Source organism: Sylvia atricapilla, chromosome 3 (genome assembly GCF_009819655.1).
Source record: "Sylvia atricapilla isolate bSylAtr1 chromosome 3, bSylAtr1.pri, whole genome shotgun sequence".
Classification (NCBI taxonomy): domain Eukaryota; kingdom Metazoa; phylum Chordata; class Aves; order Passeriformes; family Sylviidae; genus Sylvia; species Sylvia atricapilla.
In genome coordinates this window covers 39,461,356-39,487,133 of record NC_089142.1, presented here as the reverse complement: position 1 = coordinate 39,487,133, position 25,778 = coordinate 39,461,356, and the positions used below count along the sequence as shown (strand labels likewise).

The 25,778-nt window shown below is 37.0% G+C and overlaps 1 protein-coding gene across 1 annotated transcript in view; it reads left to right on the top strand.

Annotated features, from left to right (window-relative positions):
• The window catches only part of MMS22L (MMS22 like, DNA repair protein), an 88,496-nt gene that overhangs the window by 51,428 nt on the left and 11,290 nt on the right, over positions 1–25,778 (top strand). The window contains exons 15-20 of the mRNA XM_066315162.1: positions 11,985–12,175; positions 14,580–14,730; positions 17,486–17,628; positions 18,410–18,552; positions 18,704–18,863; positions 21,821–21,990. Coding sequence (XP_066171259.1) covers positions 11,985–12,175; positions 14,580–14,730; positions 17,486–17,628; positions 18,410–18,552; positions 18,704–18,863; positions 21,821–21,990 — 958 coding nt within the window. The remainder of the gene's footprint in view (positions 1–11,984; positions 12,176–14,579; positions 14,731–17,485; positions 17,629–18,409; positions 18,553–18,703; positions 18,864–21,820; positions 21,991–25,778) is intronic.

Here is a 25,778-nt window from a genome sequence, read left to right as displayed (position 1 = left end):
TTCTCAAAGAAATTTTTTAGATAAAAGAATACTACTGTTTTTTTTAAGCAAACAAATTAACAAAATCTTCAAAACCAAAAGCTGAAGTATCTCATGGTCAGGGCAGATGACAGAACTTACAGTGATTTCTGTAAGCCTCCTTCCCATCAGTGATGAATGAGTATGTTTTAGTTTTTCTTTTAAAGTCTAATTTTGTGAGGTGACAGGGAATTTATTGGGGAATTTTGTCTTAATTTGATCAAAACTAATTGTAGTGTTGCACAAAGTTTCTATTCAAAATAAGGCTTTTAAAAATTGAAATGCAGCTATTTTAAGTTCTGTGATATGGCAGTGACTTTGTAAATACTAATTTTGGTTTAGGTGGGGATTTTTTGCATAAATGTGTGTGTGTTTCATAGGTGAGCTAAAAAAAGGGACTACAACAGCCTAGAATAGTATAAATGTCAATGCAGCTTGTTACATTTTTTCTTTATTTTTCTTTTTGTTATTTCAGTGGATTAAAAAATTCTGTCTGACCTATACTCAAAGCCTGCTTGGGGAAACTAAATGTCTTTTTATCTCCTTACTTTTTCTTCAAAAGAACTGAGAAAAGCACCTGTTCTTAGCAACAAGATGACTCCCAGTGGTTTGAATAGTGCAGAACCTAGGAGAAACTGCTTGGCTGAGATCTGTGAATGGCTGAGCACTTCATACTAAAATGAGTACCTGGACACTCTCTCCTAGGACTTCAGCTTTTGGGACAGCAAAGCATCACTTTGTGTGTTTGTGCTTTCCAGTTTGTATTCTGCATAAGAGGCACGAAGGAAACTGCAATCTTAGCATATGCCTGCATAGTACAGGGGAGTAGCTGGCGTTGCTGAACATCAGTGAAGGTAATGAAGGAAAATTGCAGTTGGCCTCAAATTAGGTGTCTGTTTTTCCCAACAGTATTCCACAAACTGAAATGTGAACTAGTTGCACTGAATTAACATAGATTGTGTTGTCTTTGCTGCTCTTGCAACCTTATCTTTTGTAAATGTGATTAGGAAAAGAAAAGAGCTCTCTAACACAAATTTTCTAGGATGACTGTGGCAGATGTAATATTTCCCCACAGCACACCTACACAAGGCAAGCTCCAGCTCTGTTGCTTGCATTTAAATTATGGTCATAACAACTTGTCTTTTCAGTGATGCAGTTAAACCCACTGAGAAGGGTTAAGGAGAAAGTGCTAAGTAATATTCTGCAGCTTTGACTATTTAGCTTTTCCATACCATTGTGTTCTAGGGTTGTGTGTCTGTTCTTGTTAATATCTTTACTTTGTCTTTGAGAATGGTAAGGATGTTGGGGATTTCTTGTTCTCCCCATGTATTTTAAAAGTATTACTGAGCTCACACAACATGCTGTCACAGTGAATGCAGGGTTCTCTATTACTGTGCTTAGCTATAGAGGGGATTATATTAAACTCTGTAACCTTGCTGGAGCACCTCTGTACATTGCTGCTATATTGATAATCTTCACATGATTCACTTGCAGTTGAAAATATTTTATTCACAGCATTAACACTTTCAATCCCAGTGAAGATTAGAATCTTTGCTATCAGGAGATGAGCCCCTCGATGGGCAGGTAATTTTTCTAATTTTTTAAAATTTATTTGGTAGTGTGGTCATGCAGCTGTTTCCTTGGACATTTCTTCACTTAGGTATATAGAGGGAATAATCATCAAGCCTAGCCATTCAAAAATGGGTAAAACAATTTATTGATGAATGAGTTAGCAGTTAACTAAGAGGCCCTTATGTTGTTTAATTGTTTACAAAATAGCGAATGCTTTTGGAAAATATGTGTTCTAAAAGAAAGACACAAGAACATTTTTGAGTAATTAAGAAAAACATTTCCTAGTGTTCCCTTTCCACAAATTATCTATGAATCAATGGATTGAAGAAGCAACGTAAGATTTGTTGAGGTCTTCTGACATTAATGCAGACATAATAATGAAAAGTTTTCCTTTAAAATCTGATGTTAAATGAATAGAAAAAATCATTGGAACTTATTGCCCCATCTTCAATATTGCACATTATAAAATCAGAATTTTGGTGACACTTGTATTGCCTGTCTTTAAAGTCAAAGATAATCCAGTCAGTAGAAAAGAATTCCAAGTTTGATTTCCTTTACTTTGTTCATAATTATATTATATGCTAGTTCTTTTCCAAATCCTTGTAGTTTCTTATAATTTAGTAGGAGTTGCTTCAGGTAGGCTGCTGACCCATTTCTCCACTTATCTAAGACTTTCATCATTCAGCAATCAGTGGAAAGTTCTTGTAAGTGTTTATATGGAGTATTTATTTGGAGCTCATGATTATATCATCTCATTGCCTGCATCATTGCAAGTCTCACTGAGGATCCAAGTCTCTCTTCTGTTGTAAGTGCATGGGGTAAAGGTCACTGCGGGTAGAATGGGGTAAAAGAAGTGGTATAATATGGTAGGGAGAACTGGCTCTGCTTGACATTTTGTGTTTGTGTTTTATTTTCTTTTTTCTTTCTTAGTTAAATTCTACAGAATTTGCTGTGTGCCCATTTTCCTCTTTGAAGGATATCCACATTTGTCCCTGCAATTTCTTGGGTTTTAAAATACCATCTCTTTTTTATTCTCTTGTCTCTGCCAAGTCTATAGGTGTTATCTTGGCAACTTTCACTGCTCTTCAACGAAGGGCAGGAATATTCAGGCTAGAACCACTTTGGCCTTTGTGCAACTTCTGACATCCAATAGAAAAAAAGTAAAGGGGTATATATAAATTACACCTAGATTTTGAGTCTTTGTCACACCAGTGTGCAGTTTCCTTCTAAAAGTCCGGAAGGTGAATTCCCCAAGAATATTTAAAGGTTCAAGGGGTACCTGTGTTCAGAAATGTTGCAGATTGACAAACTAACATCCCTTACTCTGAGTACTTGGTTTGAAAACTTTGAAGAGGATTATGTCATGGCTGCTTTTGCCAGTTTTAGCGATTCCTTTATTGGGAAGATCATTCAATCAGTGAGAATTTTGCTGGTTTTATATCATTGCACATTATTGTTTCCATATTGCTGTAGAAAAAATGGCTGTCTTAAAAGCCTGAGACTTACAGTTCAGTTTTTTTCTGTGGTGCATACTGTTTGCTCTGTTGCATTCAAATCTAAATAATTCAGTGAAGAACATAAATCTAGTAAATTCTTCTGTATTAGTTTCAGACAAAGTGCCCCATTTCTTGAATTGTATTTCTGTAAAGAAATAGCAGTTAAGCCATCTATTAAAAAATTTAGGAACTTGGATTTAAAATTTGAATAGTGTATATTTACCATTTTTGTGTATTATGGGATCAGTTGCAATGGTTATGTTTTGCAGGAGAGTTATTTGTTTGCTTTGTTTTGTTTTTAATAACCTTAAAGTTGGAAAACTATACATACTGGTTTTGATTTACTTTTTATTTTATGTCAAAATGTAATCAATTGCTTTTAATTGTGCAGTCCATAGGCTGATTTGCAGAAGATGCATGAAACAAACAAAAGAATTTAAACAAAAGCAATTAAAAAATGCTTATGAGAATATTTTAAAAATCATAAACACTAGATTCCCTCTCTGTTGGTAGTATGATTCTTTAATTACTACATCTTGTGTCATCTGTTTTAACACCCTCTCAGGTAATGTAAGAAAATATTGCTGCTGTACTTCACTATAACATTTAAAGGATCTGAAACATTTTCTCCTCTCTTCCCTATGTTTTAGTGAATATTTCAAGTAATGGCTGAGAAATTAAATTTGGTCCTAGACTTCAAATCAGTAGAAGGAAAAAAGTAGTGGTTTAAAGTGGTTATATTCTTAAAATGTGTATATCTTTGAAGAGTTTTCTGTAATTTCCTGAATAGGTTTAGTTATGAGTAAGGATCATTTTGTTTAAGGCATTTTCTGTTGGTATTATTTAATTTGGGAAGGTGACCCTGAGCTAAATTGCAATGTGTAATTTGAATGCCCATGGGCTGCCCTTCATTGGCTTGATTGGGAGAGATTATCTGGATTTCTAATATACTTTAATTACTCTGCTTATATAAATTGTCGCATTAGAATCTTCTTAACTGTTGAGTCTGTTCTGTCAATGAGTCACTAACAATAGGAATATACTAGGCTCTTCCACTGAGATTTGAAGATTTATACCACCAGTGAAAGAACTGGAATGGCTCTATTTAAATCTGCTGTATCTTCAGTAGGAAAGAGTATGTGATCTGCTTCTACCCAGGCAATGATTGATGTGTGGTAAATTGAAAGGATCTATGGCCTTTTTTATTTTGTTAAAAGGCATTTTTTCAATTAAGGCTATGCAACATAAAATGTGTTTTAAGATGTTTGGGGGTTATGTATTCCTAATGTGCATGTCGCAAAAAACCAAACACAGTCTGAGTAGGAGTTTTGGGTAGAGGAAGGTAGAATATCTTTTAGCAATGGTTAGCTAAGGTTTTACAGAGAAGCTGTAGTAACTGAGATCATAGGATGTATCAGGTTGGAAGGGTCCACAGTGGGGTCATCTGGTCCAACCTCCTTGCTCAAGCAGGATCATTGTAGAGCCTATGGCACAGGTTTTTGTGCAGGCAGGTCTTGAATATCCCCAGTGAGGGAGACCCCACAACCTCTCTGGGCAACCTGATCCAGTGCTCAGTCACTCATACAGTAAGGAAGCTCTTCCTTATGTTCCAGGCGGAACTCCCTGTGCGCCAGTTCCTTTCTACAGTGTTGTGGTGATATTGGCTTCTTTTGACCTTTTATTCCTGGCTATCTCTCTGCCTGACAGTTCTGTTCAGGTGAACTTAAAGGTTACCAGCACTTGGAAGAACCCTGCTCTCAAATGGTGTAGGTGTCTTTCAAGATAGGATGATCTGATGATCTACAGAAACAGGTCCAGCTCACCAGCAGCTCGTTTGACACAATGCAGCATATGTGCCTTGTACAACAAACTGGTCTTGCCTCCTCTCTGGGATTTTGTCTCCTGTTAACCTACACAAAATGTAAAGGATTGAATTCGGCATGTGTCTGGTGGGGGCCTGGAGGTATCTGATTTAGTGTCATGGAGGCAGAAATTTGTGTGTCTGAAACCACTTGTGGAGTCCCAACTGCTATAGATGCATGCTTAAGTGTCTTGGGGTTTTGTTTTGTTGTTTGTTTGTCATTTAAATCACTGGCAACAGCTGGAATGATTAAGTATCTGCTCTCTAGTAGTTAGTATGTAATATTGGGAGAGAAGAGTGTCAAGGGCTCCATTCCTTGTTCTGGGATTTCACATTTTTATCCAGTAACTTACTTAATATAGAACTCACAATCAAGGGCAGAGCCCAAAATAGTATCAAAAATAGACCCAGCTACCCTCCACCCTGATACTGTGATTCGTTGGTTGTTACATAAAGAACAATGTGTATTCTGTGTTTGAAAATGCAAGTAGCTACGGCTGTACCTTATGCAACCTGCTGGTTTTTTGTTTTTGTGTTTTTGTTTTTTTGGGGGTTTTTTTTGTGTGTGTGTGTGGATTAGTCGTGATGAAATTTCTAGGCCTCAGTAGACAGACATTGTGAATCAGGTGCTCAGCTCAAGGCTTTTGTGTAGATTAGGTGCAGGTACCTAAGGAACTTTCTGGTCAAAAGAGGGTGATCTGACTAAGTGAGCAGTTTGGGAATTACTGTGCAGGAGGCTGACATCTGTCTGTGCCCTGCTTTTTAACCATTACATCCTTGTATCCCTTTGGATCTCATCCAGCATCCTAGAGACATCACTTTGGGTATGCTTCCTGTTGTTCCTGATTAAAGCATGCTGTAACACTGATACTAATGGTGTTGTGCAAGTCCACTATAAAGAACTTAAGCCCCATGAGTGAATTTAAGCATTTGATAAAAGCTCTATATATTAGAGTTTGGAGAAACATCCCTCTTCCCTTTTTAGCCCTTCCTACCCCATTGTGTAAGTCAGTAATCATCATACACATTCATAACCAGGCATGTTATTTGGACTTCCTTTCCTGAGTAAACATTTAAACAAGTGGTTTATTTGAGCTAATTAAAATGAAAGGACAACATTAAAATATCATTTAATAAATACTGAACTGCTAGGGGTGTGTTGATGTTTGATAATACTGTGTCACGTTTTTTCCAGTTCAGCTTGTACACTGCTGTACAGCAGTATAGATCTGTGGTGCTGGTGGTGCTCTTGTTATGGCTTACACAGTGCTGACACATTATAAACTGTGGGATCTTTCTCCAAATGTTTCATTTAATGGATGAGAAAGTTTATTTTTGGTCTTAAGTTTCTCATCTTGCTTAGGTTTTTAAAATGTAGTTTTTAATTTCATTAAAGTGGTTGAAAATTCTGTGCACTTTGAGAGCTCCTACTGCAGTCATACCAGACTCAATATACTGGGTGCTATATAAACGGATATAAAAAGGAAATTGTATCCCAGAGAGCTTAGAAACATATTTAAAGGAATGTTTGAGTTGGATATTTGAATCAGACTTAGGTAGAATTAAGTCACCTTCCTTCATGCCTCACTGAAACAGACTGAATGTGGAAGTGTCTGACAGTGTGTAGGTGACTCCATTTTAAGTACTCAACTTCCCTAGGTGCCAAAATGTGTGCCCAGAGACCTTAAGGCTGTTTTCATAGGCCTTAGCTTTTTAGCATCCAGCTTAGGCACTTTGAGGCCATAAAGTAGATGTTCTACCACTTGAAATTCTTGTAAGCATGCTGTCAGTGCCCTTACTAAACATGCTGATAACCAGGAGTTCAGTGCGGAGCTCTGCCACTTGGCACACCTGCATTCATAACTGGGGCCAAGGGAAAGGAGGTTCTCCTTTTCACACATCAGGTTAGATGGTCGCAATCATTCACCAGTGAAAAGAAAGCCATAAACCTTTATCATGAGATGGCTGAAATCCACATCTGTGACTTGCCACCACTCTCTAAGCTGCACCACCATGCAGGTAGTGTGCCTCTTCTGTGAATCCAGATCCACTTCTTTTGCGTGAATATGCATTTGTAAGAGGTAGGATCATACAGTTTGTTACCTGCATCTTGCATTTAGTGCTATGATACTGCATTGAAAGCAGACTTGAACCTAGATGCAACCATTTTGGTTTTGCCTTTGTGAGTGCCAGTACTACAGTTCAGACTGAAACAAGCTTTTCTTTTTTAATGGTTTTAAAAACCCTGTATAAAAGTATTTAATTCTCTCTGAAACTGTGTTTTCCTTTACACTTTGTATGATATTTTATGGTATTGGAAGTAATTGTGATTCAGAAATGCTACATGTATTTAATGTTAACTACATATTTGAAGCACAGACAAAAAATAAATGCCTGTGAACAAATTACTAAGTAGAAGTTAAACAGTGAATTTGTCAGCATGGGAGTTAGTATCCATAGGGATCAATGAAATAAGTATTATAGTTGAAATTTTCTCTAACATGTAATTAAATGACATAATACTCAACTAGTTGAATACTCATACTGGAATTTCAGAGGCATATGGAGGGCACACAAGGAAGTTTTTCAGCTTAATTTTGGATAGATTTAGCTAGTGGAAATGTGTGTGGCTTCTGCTGAAACCTTGCTTGCAGTTCTGGTCACCGTAAATAGTAGTTCTGATGGCATGACAAGAAGAAATCAGTAGAGGTATTAAAAAAGTTACTGGTGTTTTATGGCATTTGAAAAAAGTGAAATTGAATGAGTAGTTTGTAAGTAATTCTGCAATGCTAAATGTTGTTCAGTTGCCCAAAGCTGAGAGTACTGCTTGTCAGAGACTTGAGTGTTTCATGTGTTGAAAGAACTTGGATTCCCAGCGTCTGTTTCTGGGGGAGGGCAGGCCAGGCTTTGCTAAAGGTGAGGCAGCTTCACCCCCAGGCCCTCCCCAAGCCCTGGCTGACCACGTCAATCATGGCATCGTCTGGGGACCTGAGTAGAAGATAGATATGGACCTGTTGGAGCGAGGGCAGAGGGGGCCACAAAGTTGACAAGAGGTCTGGAACACCTCCCCTACAAAGGCTGAAAAAGTTGAGGCTGTTCAGCCTGGAGAAGAGAAGGTTGTTTGGAGACCTCATGGCAACCTTCCAGTATCTGAAGGGGGCCTGTGGAGGAGCCAGAGAGGGACTCTGCATCAGGAACTGTTGTGATAAGACAAAGAGTAATGAATACAAACTGAAAAGAAGGGAAATTTCACTTACCTATTAGGAAGAAATTCTTTACTCTGAGGGTGGTGATACACTGGAAAAGGTTGACCAGAAAAGTTGTGGATACTCCAGAAGTATTCAAGGCCAGGTTGGATGGGGCTTTGAGCAACGTGGTCTAGTGGGAGATGTCCCTGTCAATGGAGGGGTGTGGGAAATAGATCATCTTTAATGTCCCTGACAACTGAAACAGTTCTATGATTCCATGAACTGTATTGATAATCTTGATATAAAGCAGTAAGAATGTTTGAAAGGGAAATCTCAAAATTTAAGTATTGTGCAAGTTCCATTGATTTGCAAAGGGTACAAAGCATTTACTACATCTCTTTGAATCCGATTGTGATGGTGCTTTGCTTCCTTTCACTTTGTCTGAGTTTTTCTGGAAGTAACTGATGACTGTAGTTGAAATTCTATGCATCAAAACCATTTACCATTTTAGAAATACTCATATATCTCTTCCCAATTTCCCTAGTTTTATCCAAGAGCACTGGTCCTTCAGGTGGTGGTTTTTAATTATTTATTTGTTTCAACATCGAAAGGTCATTCAGGTCCTTTAAAAATACTTTCTTGAGCTTAATCCTGGCTGTACTGGGCAGCTGAGATTTGTAGATGCTGTGGCTGGCCTCCCTTGGGCTGGGAGTTGAGGAGCTGGGAATACTGTCTGTGAAGAAACCAGTATCTGTATTCATAGCCTGTGTGAGCCTGAGGGTGGTAGCCCCTGGCAGTGCTGGTAGGAGAAGAGGTCTTCTCTCTTGTTGGGGAGTTCTGAACCCTTGTAGATCAAATTAAATGACACTGCATTAAGTCTGGATGCTATTTTGCATCCAGTGCAGATTATAGACTAGTAGTAACTTGAAAGTTTCCGTTATATAGGCAGGCTGATGAGTTTTGTGTTTTACGCTTCTGGTTTGACCTAAAGTTTGGTTCTGTTTTAGTAATGCAGGCTTGCAAGGGCATATTTTATGATTACAATATCTACATCCAGATAAACGGCTGCAATTCATTACCCTAGGTGTAGGATGTAGAAAATAATCCTGTATGCTGCTATTATCCCTACACATCCAGCACAATCCTCATTCAGGTAGCACAAGCATTCCCTTCTTTAATAAACCCAGAGTTTATTTGATCTGATGGGAAAATGAAAAAAACCCACATCTTTTTTTAAAGAAATAAGAAATTAATTATTTAAAAGGGGTAAAACCCACACCAAGTTATTACTAATGTAATAAGGCAACTCATGGTTCCAGAATTCTTAACAGAATAGAAAATTAAATGTATAAAGTTTTAGAAATTGAGTGATGTTGGATAGTATGCTTGTCTAGTGAAAAAAAAAGGAGAAACCTGAATAAAAAATAAAATTGCATTTATTCATATTTTTGTAGAGTTAAAAAATATGCTAGTTGGTAGAAGTAGCTGGCTACATCAGCTGCAGCATATATTGATGCCTCATCGATTCCAAGCATTTACCTTATTGCCAGCATTTGTGTAGGTTACTATGAATAAACATAAATACTGATTTGTACGTGTTGCCCTTCCACTGACACAGAGATATATTACCTTACTTTGGAAGTCTGTACACCCTTCTACTTTGCATAGATGGCTAAAGGAGATGCAAGGCACCCGTCTTTGGAGAGGCAATTTAGAGGAGAGAAAAAGGTCTTTGTGCAATTTTACAGCATAGTCTGGGAGTAAGTAGGGCAGAATTTGGTCCCAAAAGTTTTACTCTTTGCATTGAGGCATCATGCTTTCCTTTCCGAACAGAACAGAACAGAAAAGCCCTTTGTTTTTACTGTTAAACTTTTTCTTTTTATAATAGGCAAAAATATTTTTTTTAACTTTTGTTTTTAGCCTTACTGTTACCTTTTCAACATTTGACCTCTAGACTTCACCCTTTTCTTTGTCCTTTTTTTCATAAGTGGGATGCTCCCAAAGAAGTGTTGCTTTACTTTTTATGCTAATCTTGCTTCTATTTCAGTTAATGTTGACTTGGAGAATATGCCTTGTAAATAGGAATACCAACTGACATACTGAATATAATCCTCAGTTTCTAAGCATTGATTGTTTTCACAGCATCCTTAAAGGGTAAGCTGTCTCACTATCCAAATATCATGGCTGGGAAACTGAGGCTAACAAAGGCTGTATGATTTATGTGAAGCCACAGAGGGAATAAATGTTGGGTTTAGAATTCCTGGCTTCTGTTCCTGTGTTTGGACTCATGCCATCTCTCAAAGAAATCCTTGATTCCCCCTAATGCTGCATACCTTTCCTTGTCTGTTAAATGTAGCCGTTCGAAAAGTAGCTGGTACTCAATGCTCTCTGTCTGTCCTATTGAAACTAATGAATGCCTGCAGGCAGGCATAAGGTATCGTTACCTTTGACAGCCAGTATGTTTTATGTTTTAAATTATGTGTTGGGTAGAATTTTTGGATACTAATTTGATATAATGAGATGCGCTTCTAATATCAACCGTAGTACGGGAAGGCCTTGCAGCCAACCTACTCTTTATTTAAAATTATTCCATTTCAGATGTCCTAATGAGTGCTGTGAGTTGTGTAATTCTTTCATAATTTTCCTCCGTTCCCAGAAGGGAACTATGAGCTGGAGTTTTTTTCTATTTTTGTTTTGGTATATTTCAAATTAGGGTAAGCATGAAATAAAGATCTAGGGGAAGATTTTTGTGAAACAGTTGCTATCTGTGAGAATGGCAGTTAAGAAAAACACATTGTAGTCTAGAAATGTTAGTGTTAAGACAGTTCCCAGTGCCTCTGCGGTTTGCCAGTATCTTATAAATATCTTGACTCTGACTTTACAGTGCTGTTTATAGAATTTAATAAAGCAAATGTAATAATGCTGCCTGTGCTTTAATGCACAATCTCAATTGGGTTGACCAGAAGATAAATAGGAACAGGAATGATAGTGCGTTCCTACAGATTGTTTTTAATAAGCATGTTATTTAGTTGATCAGCCCTGTACTGTAATGCCTCCTATCCTGCTCTACCAGACAAATTTATTAATGTTCCCCCCCCCCCATTTCTCAGAGAACATTGATTCCCTGCAGACATATCTCTATTAAACCTCTAGAAAGTCACAACTTCCAAATTAGATTAAGTAGCAGGAATGGTACTCGAAGAATCAAAGAAAATTGAGTGTGTTATTGAATTCATGCCACATTGTCTGAGGAAGAGATGGGAGTTATGTGTAGTGGTAACTTTTGTCTTTACTGTACTAACAAAGCTGTGGGCATTGCTGTCAAACCTAATTGTCTGCAGTGCATCAGGATAAAATGAATCTTTTATCTAAACTCATACCTAGTGAGATTTTACAAGTGAGAAGTAGATTTCAGAAGGAAGCTGTACAATTGATTAAAATCATTTGCCATTATTTGCTGTACACAGCTCTATCCTAAAAATCCTAGTGGCAAAAATTTTAAAGAAGCACCTGGCTCTCGACTGGAAGCAGACTTCGTTGTCATGCTAACAGTTGCAAAATGCAGATATTAATTTTAAAGCTGCCAATTTCTCATTTTGATCTGACATATTAAAAAGCATATAATTAATGGTTGACATTAGTAATTAACATTAACTTTATGGTGCTTAATATGCCATCATTCATCCATCAAATAACTGGTATGCATAATGTCTTTGCATAAAGGTTTTAATTGCTCAAAATGATCTTGCAGGTTTTAGATTCTACAGTTTAAAGTAGTTGTAAATGTGTTTTAAAAAGACGTGAATTTTTCACTTATCGAACATAAACATTGTTTTTGTTTCTCCCTAGGAGCGTGTATGAACGTGTAAGCCAGCGACTTCAATTGGGAAACACGGCCCTAGACGCACAGCTTCCATTAGTGGCTAAAGAGCACCACCTTGCTGTCGCCAGTGCTCTCTGGAGAAATTTCTTTCCCTACTTGAAGAGCCAGAGAATGTCACAGACGCCGCCTTCCCCACAGCTTGCTGATACAGCTGCAGGTTAGCACTGACCCTGCCTGCGACCTACTGGGTTTGGTGCTATTCTCTGGGTCATAGTTTTTCAAGGAGTTTGTACTTCGGGATATTTCTCCTTCCATTTAGTAACTTCAGTATGTATAAAAGCAAAAAGTAGAATCTGTGCTAAATGTTTTGACAAAAAGAAATGTTGTAGTATCGAATATCCTTAATGAGGTACAAACACATTGAGAATGCCAAAGGGGTTTGAAGCTATACGAAACTAAATTTTTTTTCACTACTATTCACAGATTATAATCAGCATACAAGTGGTATACAGTATAAATAAGAATACTGTTTTTCCCTATATTCAGAATTTACTTGGTTTTGTATAAGGTTTTTTGTGTTGAACTGTTCATAATGGTTGAGATTCAAACTAAGTGTTTTAAAATATTTTTCATTTGAAAGCAATTTTTGAAAGGTTGCTTACTTGACTGTTGCTTTTTGCCAAATCCTTATGTCCATGGCCATAAAACTATTTCATAATTCGTTCTAATTATTTGTCTTGCTTTACACTGAAGGCTTTTAATCTTGAAGTACAGTATTCCATATGTGTATGAACTCCACAGGCAATGAGTCAGCTTGGCAGTGAATAGAAAGATATCCCAGTTTGATCTTTCACATCAGTAGCTAGCATGGCATTCTGTAGTTACAATGAAATCTTATATCCAGTTAACTAAAATTCAGAGGAGTGAAGCATAAAATATTTTTTCCCATCATGATATGAATTAGATAGAGTTACGAGCTCAGGAGTACTGAGTTGGTAATGGAAAAGCCAAAAGACCCTTCATTTGAAGCAGCTCTGTGGTAGTTAGGAGGCAGCATTAATGAAAGAGGCAGTGTGCAACAGTAGTGGTCTCACACTGCTGAAACATGTGTGAGAAACAGCAATACAAATCAAAGGAGGAGGTTGTTAATGTCAAAACTTTCATTCATTTCCTACAGTGACATAGATTTTTATTTTATATTAGCACTGTGAAATAGCAAGAGCAGCAAGCTATTATAAACTCCTCTGAGAAGGAGGGGAGTGCAGTTGTGACCTGCTTTATAGAGATGTGTTAGGTAGCACTACAGAGACAGGCAAACCTTTCCCACGCTGTTTGAGCTTCTCGCCTTAAGGTTGCAGCCCAGAGGAGAGAGAGAGAGCAGCTGTCACAGCTCTCCTGCTCCCCCTGCCAGGCAAACTGCCTGGGCCTTACAGAACTGTTCTGCCTCCCGTTTCTCCCCAACCTCTGGTATGGCTGATGCTGCAGAAACAAGGTGATAATCTGGAAGAAGGCTGGCACAAATAGTTTCCTGACCTGAAGCAGAGTGGGGACTCTGTATGACCTTATTGTTTGTTCTGAGGCACATAAGGAAATGGGAAGTCCTTCATGGCTTAAGATAGTCTGTCTCTGTACTGTAAATTAAAACTATTTTATTGTTGTTCCTGAAAACTAGCCTTTTCTGTCTAATTCAAAGTCAGTTTTTCAATGCATGTAGGTTTATATTTATCTGAATTGGAGAATTTGGGAACTAATGAGCCCCTTGTTCATTGCCCTCCGGAGTCAGTTTTCCTCATTCATTTGATGGTTCTCATTTCCTAGAACCCAATAACTGCTCAGCATTTAAGATTGCGTCTAATTTATGAGTTTTAATGCACTTATCATTTGCAATATTAAGAATGCATTATATTTTTTATTTTGGTGGTGTTGGATGCAGATTCTACAATAGACATAAAAGAAACAGCAAAAGGTTATGCTTCATTAACAAAGTTCTGCACAAAGATTCTAGGTCTGCAGTAGTTATATGGAGATCCTTTTCAAGAGTAGATTTGTTCTGTAGTGCTTTATTTATATGGTAACTTTTGATACATGAAAGTCTTCTAAAAATTGAGAGGTACCAGCTTATACTGAGTGAATTCTTTCCAGATACAGTTTTTCACCGTGAGAAGTGTGTAAAAACAACAAAACAAATAAATAAAACTCAACCCTCTGAAGCACAGTAATACTTAAGTGTACAGGGCAAGATATAGTAGATGGAGGTAAGAAAGGGAAGTCAAGAAGATGAAAAAGCAGGTTTTAAGACATTGCAGAAGTGGTAAAACTATGCCTTCAGGATTTATAAACTGTGGTTTTGTGAACCTATTTTAAATTGCATATGTTAGGATCCATTTTTTCTCCTTTGCTGCCCATGTATCTTGATGATTTACAAACTGCTTGGGATAGAGACTACATTTTTAACATGGCTACAAAAATCCCTCTTAGAACAGTTGCCCAGTTTTAATTGAGATTCTGGTACTTGCAGACTGCACATTAGTAATTGTAACTAATTTTCAGTACTTAGTGTGGAATGGGGTTTATACTGAGAAATTATTAAAACGGTGCTATGTTTTTGTCTTTAAAAACAGGTTTTACTCTCTTAGCTTTGGATATACCCAGCAAAGCCCTATCAGATCTCCAGCCACAGCCTGTTCTGTCAATGATGAGGCTGTTTGGATGGGATGACATGGTGTGGCCTCAGCTGGTGTCAAGATATCTAAGTCATCTAATTCAAAACAGGTGAAAAATTGTGACTGTTTATTTTTCCAGTACTTTTTTATCCTTCATTAGACTTGAGGGAAATCTTGCTTCAGACTGTAATGTTTCATTAAAATGCTCCAGATTCTTTTCATCTTCTCAAAGAAGGTCAGCTAGTGCAGATTGCCCAGGACAATCCAGTCAATTTTTTTATACCTGAGAAACGTTATTTTACGAAGTAAGCTTCTGTGAACCTAAGATGGATGGTGGATGGGTGGTTGTTTTTGTTGTGTGTGTTTTTTTTTGCCTGCCATGCCCACTTCTGAATCAGGTTTTGGAAGCAGGGGAGGTGAGAAATGTGAGAGAAAGGGAATATTTCTGTGTCGGACTGTATTTGAAAGTGAAAAATGTTGCACATTTATAGGGTACATAGTGTACTAAGGACAGTAACTGTAAATCAGGATATGATAAAGATTATTTAAGTGTGGTTGACAAAGATGGGGCTATGGCTTTCTTGCAGGGAGGTGTTAGAAAAGGTTGTATTTAGTTCCTTGTGTGTCAGTTTGTAACTTGAGAAAGGAGTATTCAGCCCTCTGCTATATTTCTTTTTTACGGTTTTATAGGGCGAGTTTCATTCAAGGTTGCAGATAATTAGTGCGTGTTGAATGAAATAAGAGTTAGACACATATAACTTTTATAATTTGAACTTTATAATTTTGAATTTACTTGCTCTCAGGGCAAGATCAAGAAAAGAATTTTGAATTCCTCAACTTGAATTTTGGAATTATTTAGGTCTTAAGGTTAATTACCAATTCTCTTTGCTCAGGTAGGTGCTTGAAAGCAGTTACTTACGTATTTGTTACCAATATTCATTAAATACCTGGCATATTGGTACAATGTTATACAATAAATACATTGTTATCCTAGCTCAACTTCCTTGTGAAAGGACAGTGAGTTCCTAGAGGTGAGATATTTTTAGTAGAATATAGAAGTATCACTGTTGTCTTGAAAGCATTTTTTTGTAGTATGATTCTTACTGATTTGCTTTATTCAGTTTTACAGCAAAAGTCATCAAAGTATCTAAGTGCTGGGATCTGAAGACTTCATAGTTACTGTGCTCTGATAATTTTCATGTCAAGCATTCTCAGTTAAAAAGTAAAAAGATTCTTTTGTTTCCAGTACTGTTATACCCTGCTCTGCAAGCTCTGGCAACATATGCACAAGCTTTGGAATTTCTCCTGTAGTAGAGCCTAAACTTTGCTCTCCAGATCCATGTTGTGTAGTGCATGTTAGTGTTATGGCCTGTCTAAACTAACTTTGGGCATGTGAATAAGGTCACAGTTTTAAAAGGATCATTTGCCGTGCTTCTGGCAGGTAGTTCTTCTTTCTTTTCTAAGGATTAGGAGCATATTCCTTTCCAGTTCTAGGAAGATGCCTTAGTGGCCCACCTACCAGCAAGCAAGACAAAACAAGAGTGAGACTACAACAGAAAGTGGTTTTGGGAGCCTTTAGGACCAAGTAGGCTGTGTACATCAAGATTACATGAGACTGAACTTCTTTACATGTTACTGCAAGGAGCATTAAGTCCATAGGCAACCTATTTGTTCTCTTTTGGTCTCAGAATTCAGTGTTAATTTTTTTTTTTTTTTTTGTTTATTTGCTTTCATTTGTCTCCTTACTTATTTTGTCAATGGCACTTCAGCAGAGATGTTCAGACAGAATATACAGATATCACTGGTTTTAAGTAAATGAAGCAGAAAAACTCCTCAACTTCATTAATGTTGTTCAGTGAGAAATAGAATCCAGTTTGGTTTCCATCTGGACCTTTGTTGACATTCTGTTGCAAGCATGAGTAAAAAAGTCAGTTAGAAAATAAGTAGATTTACATGTACACATATCAAGAAAAGGGTACAAGCATTTTTCATTAAAGCTGAAGTATCTAGAAATAACCAGGGAGGAAGTCTCTCAAATAAAACGTGTAACTATTTTGAAAGAATATCCCTGACCTGAAGCACACATGCACCTCATTTGATAGGTAATTGGGAACACAGTGCAGCACACACCTGCTGTCTTTTGGCAAGGAGTTTCTCCAGAATTAATTATGCAAGGTTGATATGCTTGGGAAAAACAACTGCAGCACCTACTCATGGTAGTGAGGCAAATAAAACTTTGGAAATACAAAGCAGTAGAGTACTGGGACTGTGCATTGAGGGACTCTGGTCTGACGCTTGACTGGTAGAACTGTAGCAAGTGTTAGAAAGTATATATAGCAAGTTTGTGTGGGATTGGGTATACTTATGTGTGTATACATACCTGAATGAATATTTCTGTAAGTGTACTGCCAAGTACAGCAGTTTCCTTTGTCATCTCCAAGGTGCCCTTTTATGTTTCCCTTTTGAATCTCTTTTGAACATGGCATATCTTTATTTGCTAAAACAGACCGCCTCTTCTCCGTTTTTAATGTAGTTAGAACTAAGAGGATTTTATAGTAGTGTAGTACACTTGGGCTGGCTTTGTATGAAAGGCTGGAGCAGCATGAGCAGTGTCAATATGAAGTTCCAAGATGATTCAGATAAACTATTTCCAGCATTGTACATTGTCAGTTTAGATAATACAGTCAAATCATCCGTTGTTACAGTAAGGCATTTCCAATTATGTGATTTTCCTCCATTTTTTGTAGCCAAAACACATGTACACGTGTATATGTGCATCTACAGCCAAATGACACACTCTGACACCTTTCTGCCTACTTTTATTAGATCTCTCTACCTTTTTTCTTCCTCTTCTACCTACACAGTTCACTGTGTGAAGCTTTTTCTAGCATGGGCTATACATCCTATGAGGCTTTGACAGTACGTTCGTGGTTTCGCTGCGTTTTGCAAATGTTCCTCGATCAACCAAGTGGTGCCTTGGCCAAGACAGATGCTGAGAGAACAGTTGGTAAGTGCTCACATTTCCCTCATGTTTGCAGTAACGGGGCTATATTGCAAAGCTGGCAAACGTTTTCAGCTAATTACAAAATGTATTTTTGTTTGTATTCCTTTACTTTTACCTAATTACAAAATGTGTTTCTTTACACTGCTTGTGCTACTTATTGATAGTTTGCCTGCTCTGCATATGACAAATTTATCACAAACAAAGATAAAAGAGCTTGTTTCCTTGGAAGCAAAGAATAAAAACTTGCTCCCAAGGAGACAAGTTATTTTTCCCCCATGGAGAAACTGCTCTAAAAAAAGTGAAAATTTGAAGTAAATAGTCAGAAATCATGCTGTGAATGGCCTAAATGAAGAAAAAAAAAAAAAAAAAAAAAAGGGAGGGGTGGGAGAATCTAGCTGCAATTAATTTTCCCCTTTTATACACTGGATATTTTGCTTTCTTAGAGCAATATTTCATCCTTTCTTCTAAAACCACTGCAATTCTCATTATCTGTAGAACATGTCTTCCAGTCACTATTTCTTACGCACATTTGCAGATTTCTAAAGAAAAATGAAACCCATCAATTTGGTTATCCATATTTAAAACTTTATTCTCTTACAAATTATATCAGAAAAAGAACTGGTTTGGACTTGTGTTTTTTATCTGGAGAGATGCAGTTGGTTGCCAAATAGCTGTGTTTTAGATATTTTAAAGTAATCTTTCACTTTATCATTTTGGAGCTAAATGAAACCTAAAAGCATAACTGTGTACTGTATTTACTGATATGCTCTCTTGTTATAATCAGGAAAAGCCTACATGGAGCAGCTGACTGAAATGACAAGACTGATTTTTAAACTCTCAGAAGTAGAAAACATTCTTTTAAAGGCTAATGTTGGACAGTCAGTTTTCAAGCAAGACCCAAAAAATGCTCTTGTCCACTTCATTAAGGTACTGTGCATCTACCCTGTGTTAGTTTCATGGGACAATTTTTGTGAAAAGAGACTATGTATCAGATTTAGAATGCTGAAAAAGAAATTACTCACAAAAATCTCATGAGAGACTTACTAAGCTGATTTAGTCAATGTTTTTGTTTTCTCAGGCCATTGGTAGAACTTACAGTGGTCTTCAGACACTCCCTGAGAAATCTGCCATGGTAGCAAAGACTCTGGAGTATTTGGGTGATGTGTTAAAGTACGTAAAACCGTATCTGAAGGCAAAAGGACCTCCAGAAGGTCTGCAGCTTACATATTGGATCATAGGTAATTATTTTACACCTTTTTTCTTTTAGGAAATAGTTTTAAAGAATTAGTAAAATAAACCTAAAATACTTTTTCCCCTCTAAACTATCCATATATATTTTTTCTCTATACTATTTAATGTTTGAAAAAAGAAAGTCACCAAGATTATTAGATATTTTTCCAGATTTTCTCTAGATCCTGATGTCTAACCTCCTTGTGGTTTTTGTTTGTTGGGTGATTTTTATTACCCCTGCAAGTCAGTATTTTCAAAAGTAAGTTATTTTCCCATCTTTCATTACTGAAAACCATCTGTTTTACCTAAACAAACTCAGTAGCAGTGACAAGAGTTGGTTTCTGGCTATTTAGCTGCAGTGAGGATTGTCACAAGTCATAGCAGTTCCTGACATTACAGCAATTTAAAACCACAGTGGATCAGCTCTTCCCATCTCTTCCCAGAGAGGGTCATGAGATCTTTTTGTATGACATCTCTTATTGTTTCCTTCCTCATTTTAAACAGAAGTGATGAGCTCTGAGTTCTTTCTGTAGAACATAAAAGTAGGTGTACACCCTTCTGAAAGAATTCCAAGTTTTGAACCATATGGATTGAGACAACAGGCAGCTTTAGTGTTAGGTGTCCACACTATGGAGCATAGCCTGACTCACCAAAGAAAACACTGTAGTAATCCCTTATTTGAATGGGTTTTTTTCAATACTGTATAGTTAAGGTGGAAGTGGAACTGCAGTCAAGAGTCACAGAATTCAGCTAATTGTAAACAGATTTTGTTAGAGCCTATGTGAAGGGGTAAGGTAGAGTTTTAAACTATGGTTTTAGGGAGTTTAGGAAAAGGTTTTTCACCCAGAGCATGGTAGGGCACTGGAACAGGCTCCCCAGGGAAGTGGTCACAGCACCAGCCTGACAGTCCAAGAAGAGTTTGGACAATGCTCTCGGGCACTTGTGTGACTTTTGGTAAGGTGGCCTGTGCAGGGCTGAGAGTTGGATTTGCTGATCCTTGTGGGTCCCTTTCAACTGAGGATATTCTGTGATAAGCAGTATAATGATAGGCTATATGGTATTTAGTGGAGTTGTGTTAGTGGCCAAATTGGCTTAGGTGTGTACTTCACTTCTTTTTTGGAGCTGCTTCTCTGACATGCACTCCCCACTTTACTAAAATGCAATTCTAGCATTTATTCATTAAGTGTGAAACCACTGATAGGGTGGAAAAAGAAGAGTGCTTTAATTATCAATGAATGTGCCAGTCTGACCCACTTAACTTTAAAAACAGAGTAAACCTTATGTATCTTAAAACAGACATAGTGATTTGCATTCACACGCAGTTTGCATCATTATTTTAAGGAGCACAGGGAAAGCATGACCAAGATACGGTAGGTGCATCAAATGTACTGGAATTAGAGTTTTTAAAAATACTTGATTTTATATTTTGACATCAACATACTTTAATATACAAGATGTATATAATATTAAACATTTTTAGATACCCGGATGTGGGTTGGAGCCTTGGAAAGTAATTCTGGATTGATATTTTAATTTTTAGATTGGTATTGTCCTTATTATCCTTTGCAGTAGGAAACAATCTTCAATCATGCTGTTGTGTGCAAGAAAATGTCCTTTCTTTTTATTTAAGAAAACATAAAGAATGTTTAAAAAAATATCCAAGTGTATTTCAATCACTGTTTCACATTCTGTGGGCTTGTTAAATTATATGGACAAAGCACAAAACTTAACCAATCTAAACACCACCTGTCTGTAGTCAGATTGTGTCTTGTACTGTCTCATACATCACAGCAGTGATAATAGAAGGAGTACTTTTAGCTGGAATGACCATGTCTCTTTCAAAGCAAGAAGCTTAGACAACATTATTAGAAGTATTGTTAGGTGATCGTTCTCTTTCTCTATGATTGATCATTGTGTTTTCTTTCACTCCACAAGATTAATGTTGTTTTGCGTTGTTTTTAGAGATGAGAATGAATGCCTTTTATAGATTAATAATATCTTGTAACAGCCTACTTTTGATTTTCCATTATTTTCAAAGTCTTAAACTTGTTTCCTTGGGATTTTCCTGTCTTTTCAACCCAGCAAACTTTTTCTTGCCTCTAATAAAATGTAAAGTTGAAAATGTCTACATAAGAATCTTGTTTTATTTACTGTGTGTTTTGAGTATTAACATTTCTGAGTATGGAGTTAGTTTTTCAAGAAAAATTACACCAACAAATAAGGTTGCTTCTCAAAGTTGGGATATTTACATATCAACATCTTTTTTTTGTTTTGTTTTTCCCCAAGTCAAAAGAACAATCTTAAAACCGGCTCAAAGCTGAGTAAGTGATATATTAGTGTGCTGAAAACAAGAAAGATGTTCTCTGAGACTCTCAGTTCATGAGCTGAGAGCCCACAAAGACCTGGCAAGAGTGTGCTGGTTTAATGGAGTTAGCTTCTTACTCTGCTGAAATTAAATGCAATTTGAAGGCTATTTAATGTTCTGCTGATATTAAATGGCTGTGTGAGTAGTTGCTGATGTGGTGTTAGACAAATGTGAAAGGACGGCAAAGGCAGCATTTCTCTGCAAAAGGGGTGAATGCACACAGCAAGGTAAATGTTTAAGTGCATGTGTGCTGATTGCAGTAGGGTTATGGATCAAGTTTTCTGCAGGGATCTAAGAGACTCGTCCTTTCTTTAGTATTGCTGTACTTTTCCTAAAGCATCTTCACTTGCCTAAAACCTTCTAACTGTAATGCGTTGAATCAATTTAGTATTTTATTTTGATCAACTGTAAATGGACTTCTGAGTTGTTTTGACTGGGATTTTTTAACAGATGCCATGAAATGAATACATAGGAGTGAGACAATTCAGTTGCTTTTGCTACTCTCAGATTTTCTAATTTAACATAATTGCGTCTTTAGGCTTTCGTAATTTTTTTCCTAACTGTAAATTTGTTTGGAATTTTTTTAATTTTTTTCAACAGGATGTCTGGTAAAGTTCTGTGCAGCGATACTGGCGACTTCCAAGGCTCAGCAACTTCTGTTTCGCATTGTGGATTGCTTACTGCTGCCACACTCTGTACTCCAGCAGGACAAGGAGCTGCCTGTGGCTTTGCTGTCTGCCATTCAGGAAAGCCTGCCTCTTTACCTCCAGGTAAATGTCTCAGCTGCATTATCAGCACACAAATGAATCTTCAGGAAAAGATTAATATTGCAGAGGATATTTTCTTTTTCCCTAGTCAGAACAAGCACTGACTGAATTTACTGAAGCAGTAAGAGAAGTTTTTCTTATAGAATGGAAGGAAAATTGCCACCCCTTTGGCTTTCCTCATTGCAGGCAGCTATGCTGTGGTACACTCCAGAGCTTCTAGTCTCATCACTGCATATGGAAAGCCTTTAGCCAGCCTGCTGGTTACACTGGTTTCCAGTGTGACAGATTTCTCAAACAGTGCATCAAGTAATCCTAATATGTAGTGAGAAAATTGTTAAGATGACAGAGCAAACAAATATTTTAAATAATCCTTGATTTAAAACTGTAAACTAAGTGTAAGATAGTTATAGATACCCTTTTTGTTGTTGCTCTTAAAAACAAAAGAAAATCCTTGGTGTATTATGCCACTGGTTTGTCTTAATACTGGGAGAATATGTTTTGCTAAATCAGGTTCCTGCTGCTTATGATTACATGACTAAAGCCTTCTTCCCCGTTGTTCATCCCACTCTTCCCTCAGTCACCCTGTCACTCTTGAAACTCCGTAAGGCTTGTTGATGCTATAGAAAGAGACTGATTTCTCCTGGTGAGAAAGAGAAAAGACTGTATTTTGAAAATAAATAAGTTGACACGTTTCCCTTGTAAATCTTTGTGTCTTTTTTGCTTACCATATTCCCTTCTCTCTTAGTCTTCATTTTAATTGCAGTTTTAACTCACTACTTTGTAGGATTGTATTGTGAAACAGTCCAGTGGGGACATTGTAAACAACACTTGAATTTATTATTTTTAAATGCAGTTCATTGAGAGTGAAGGCATGTCATATGGAAGTGAATATGGTTATGTAATGCTCTGCACAGTATGCTTTGCTTTATTGTTCTGTAGGTATTTTCAGAAGCTGTGTACATGTAGGGCCATCTGGACAATGGTATTAGCATGAAGTGTGAGTGTCTGCTTGCTAATTTGGTATTTCAGTTGTACAGCAAGTTCCTCTGGAGTCTGCACAGACAGATGCAGTCTTCAGATGAAACCAGTTGAGTAGGTTTTGAAGTCCTGAGTATGGTATACCCTTGTTTCCTGCTTTATTTGCCAGATTCTAACTTCCAGACCTCACTTTTGTACACTTCATCAGTCTGCTGCATTGTCCATATGCTTTCCAACAATGCTAGATGATCTTGTTTGACCAAATATTTTATTTTAGACAAACACCGCTTCTAGAAAACAAGTAATTCTTTAACTTGATAAACAGTTTCTTGGAGGAAAGTGGAGAATTTGTGAGTTATTTTTTCCTGTTTCAATATGAGACTTTTGTTTTTATTAATAGTTTGTATTTACAATGTTCCAATATTTTTAAGTGTTTCAAAAATACTTCCTTCTCTTTTATGTGTAAAAGTGGAAAAATTCTGATTTAGAATCAACTCAAAACAAGTATATTTCAAGATCAGTTTAAAAACAACAACAAATCCTCTTCTGAGATCATTTGAGATTGGATGGATTCTAGGCACTCTCTGGCATCTCAGGTTATTGTTTCACAGTTGGCTTAAGGCTGTATTTATTCACTTTCACCATCATATGCATTCGCATTTAATTTGCTTTAATGATTTGGTGAATAGCAATTTGTGACTTGAATCAAATAGTAACTAGCCTCATAAAACAAAACCCAAAAACCCAAATGGGCATATGAGAAAAGTGTTAAAACAGTTTATGTGGGAAGGAAGATAGAGGAAGAGAATTCTTTGGGAATAACCTTACCTTGACTAATATAGACTGCAGGTGAAATGTGTGATGAGGCCTCTTGGGTAGCTGCCCTGTGCCTGGAGCTCATTTGTGGAGGTAGAGTACTGGTATTTTACTGCAGGAGCCTTAATTCACCCTAATGTTAGACAAACATTGTCCTGTGGATCTGTCCCTGTTAATACTCCAGCTTACAACTTAATCGTTTGGTAGTTACATGAAAATAAAGAAACAGGAAATTGGAGACCATGCAAAGCATCTTTTTATACATGTCAGTTCTTTATTCATAGTCCAAGTATAAAAGCCCTTCAGTGGAATTTCTACTCAGCAGCCTTTCCTTTTTAATTTTTTTTTCTCTTTCTTTAGTCTTCTGAAAAGTTCCAGGCTCCATCTTTTTTTTTCTTTTTCAGTTCCTACAGTGTGGGCTTTGACTTTGCTCAAAAAAACTACTTCAGATCTCAGAAAACATTTTACTTTTGCTAGCAATGACCTGAATAAACTTGCCTCTTTCCAGATTTTTTAACAGCTGCTCTTAATGTGGTTCACTTGGTCCTTTTTTTTGGTTTTAAAAGGGTGTGAAGTCAGTCCTAGTAGCAGTTTATTTTACGTATCCACTGATGCAGGAATTTTATGAAATCCTATAGAATTCCTGAGTATTTTCATCTTTTAGGACAACAGATTAAGCTTCTCTCCTCACAGTGTAGTTTATTACTGCACAGTTCATCAGAACCAATGCCTGTATCTCACCATTCTCCACCACCCCAAGCCTACGAATTTATTTGTTTAATTTTATACAAGCACACATAATTGTCAAAGGCACTGATTAAGACTGGATCAGTGTTTCCAGTATTTCTCTCTCCTTGGTCCAGACTGACTGTGTATACTTGTTTGTGCTCATATGGAACTTTGGGCTATACTCCTTTTTGACAGTTTTTGGGCAACTGGTCTGGTCTCTATTGTACAGGGAGCTTATCAAGAAGTTTTTTTCAAACTCAGTCACTGATTCTGCCTTTTGAAAATAGCTTAGCTCTAGCAACTTTTAAAGTATATTTTTGGATTTTTTAATCTCTCCTAAACTGTTACTGTCTGGGTGCTATTTCTTTCACTGCATATCAGTTTTGATAATATTTGATGACCTAAGAAAGTTTTTTTTATTGAGATATAATATAAAAATTGCCCTCAGAATTGTCTGAATGACCGACTTTGGAAAGTTATGCACAAAGAATGTGAGTGAACAGCCATTTTACAATTGTATGGGATTGTTCATAATTATGAGATAGTGAGGTATGTAAAATTCAACTGTAGGTATTTCACTACTGCAAAAAGAAGTTGAGTTGATTTATGTAGATTGCTAAAATCTACCATAGGAAGTTTCAGACCAATATTGTTCTTGATGGATTTTTTGGAGAAATTTTAACACACATTTACGAGTAATATGGGAAAGAGCTGAAGCGCAGTGTAAGAAACTTGTTTTGGAGAAGAAATATTAGTTTAAATACATCTTGCAGAATACAGTGTGGGTGCATGGAATAAGCACTGTACACATAATGATAGGGAAGGTAAGATACCCTGCTTAATTTATCAGTGTCTGCCCTCTCCAAATACAGAGTATTGGTTGATTTCTATCTAAATACTGAGTATGGCAAGAGAGCATCATTCTGAGTAGTGCTTAGCACATGCACTTCCCAGTGATTTTAATGGCTCTGTGCAGGCTCAGCATTTGTCAGAGATCAGACCTTAAAAGCCCTCCCATGAGCCACATCTGTGGTCTGATATTTGAGCAAGCTTATTAATACATTTTGTGAATTATAATATGTATTTAATAGGAATTGTACAACATTAATTGGTGGACAGCAGATTTATTCCAACAGCAGGACTTACAGTATAAGTCATCATTAGGTAGCTTGGCATTTCTGCAGTGAATAGTTCCAGTAATCCACACTAATCGGTTCTTTGCTCTCCACAGGTGATTTACAGATATACAGATAAATCAGAAGAGGCAG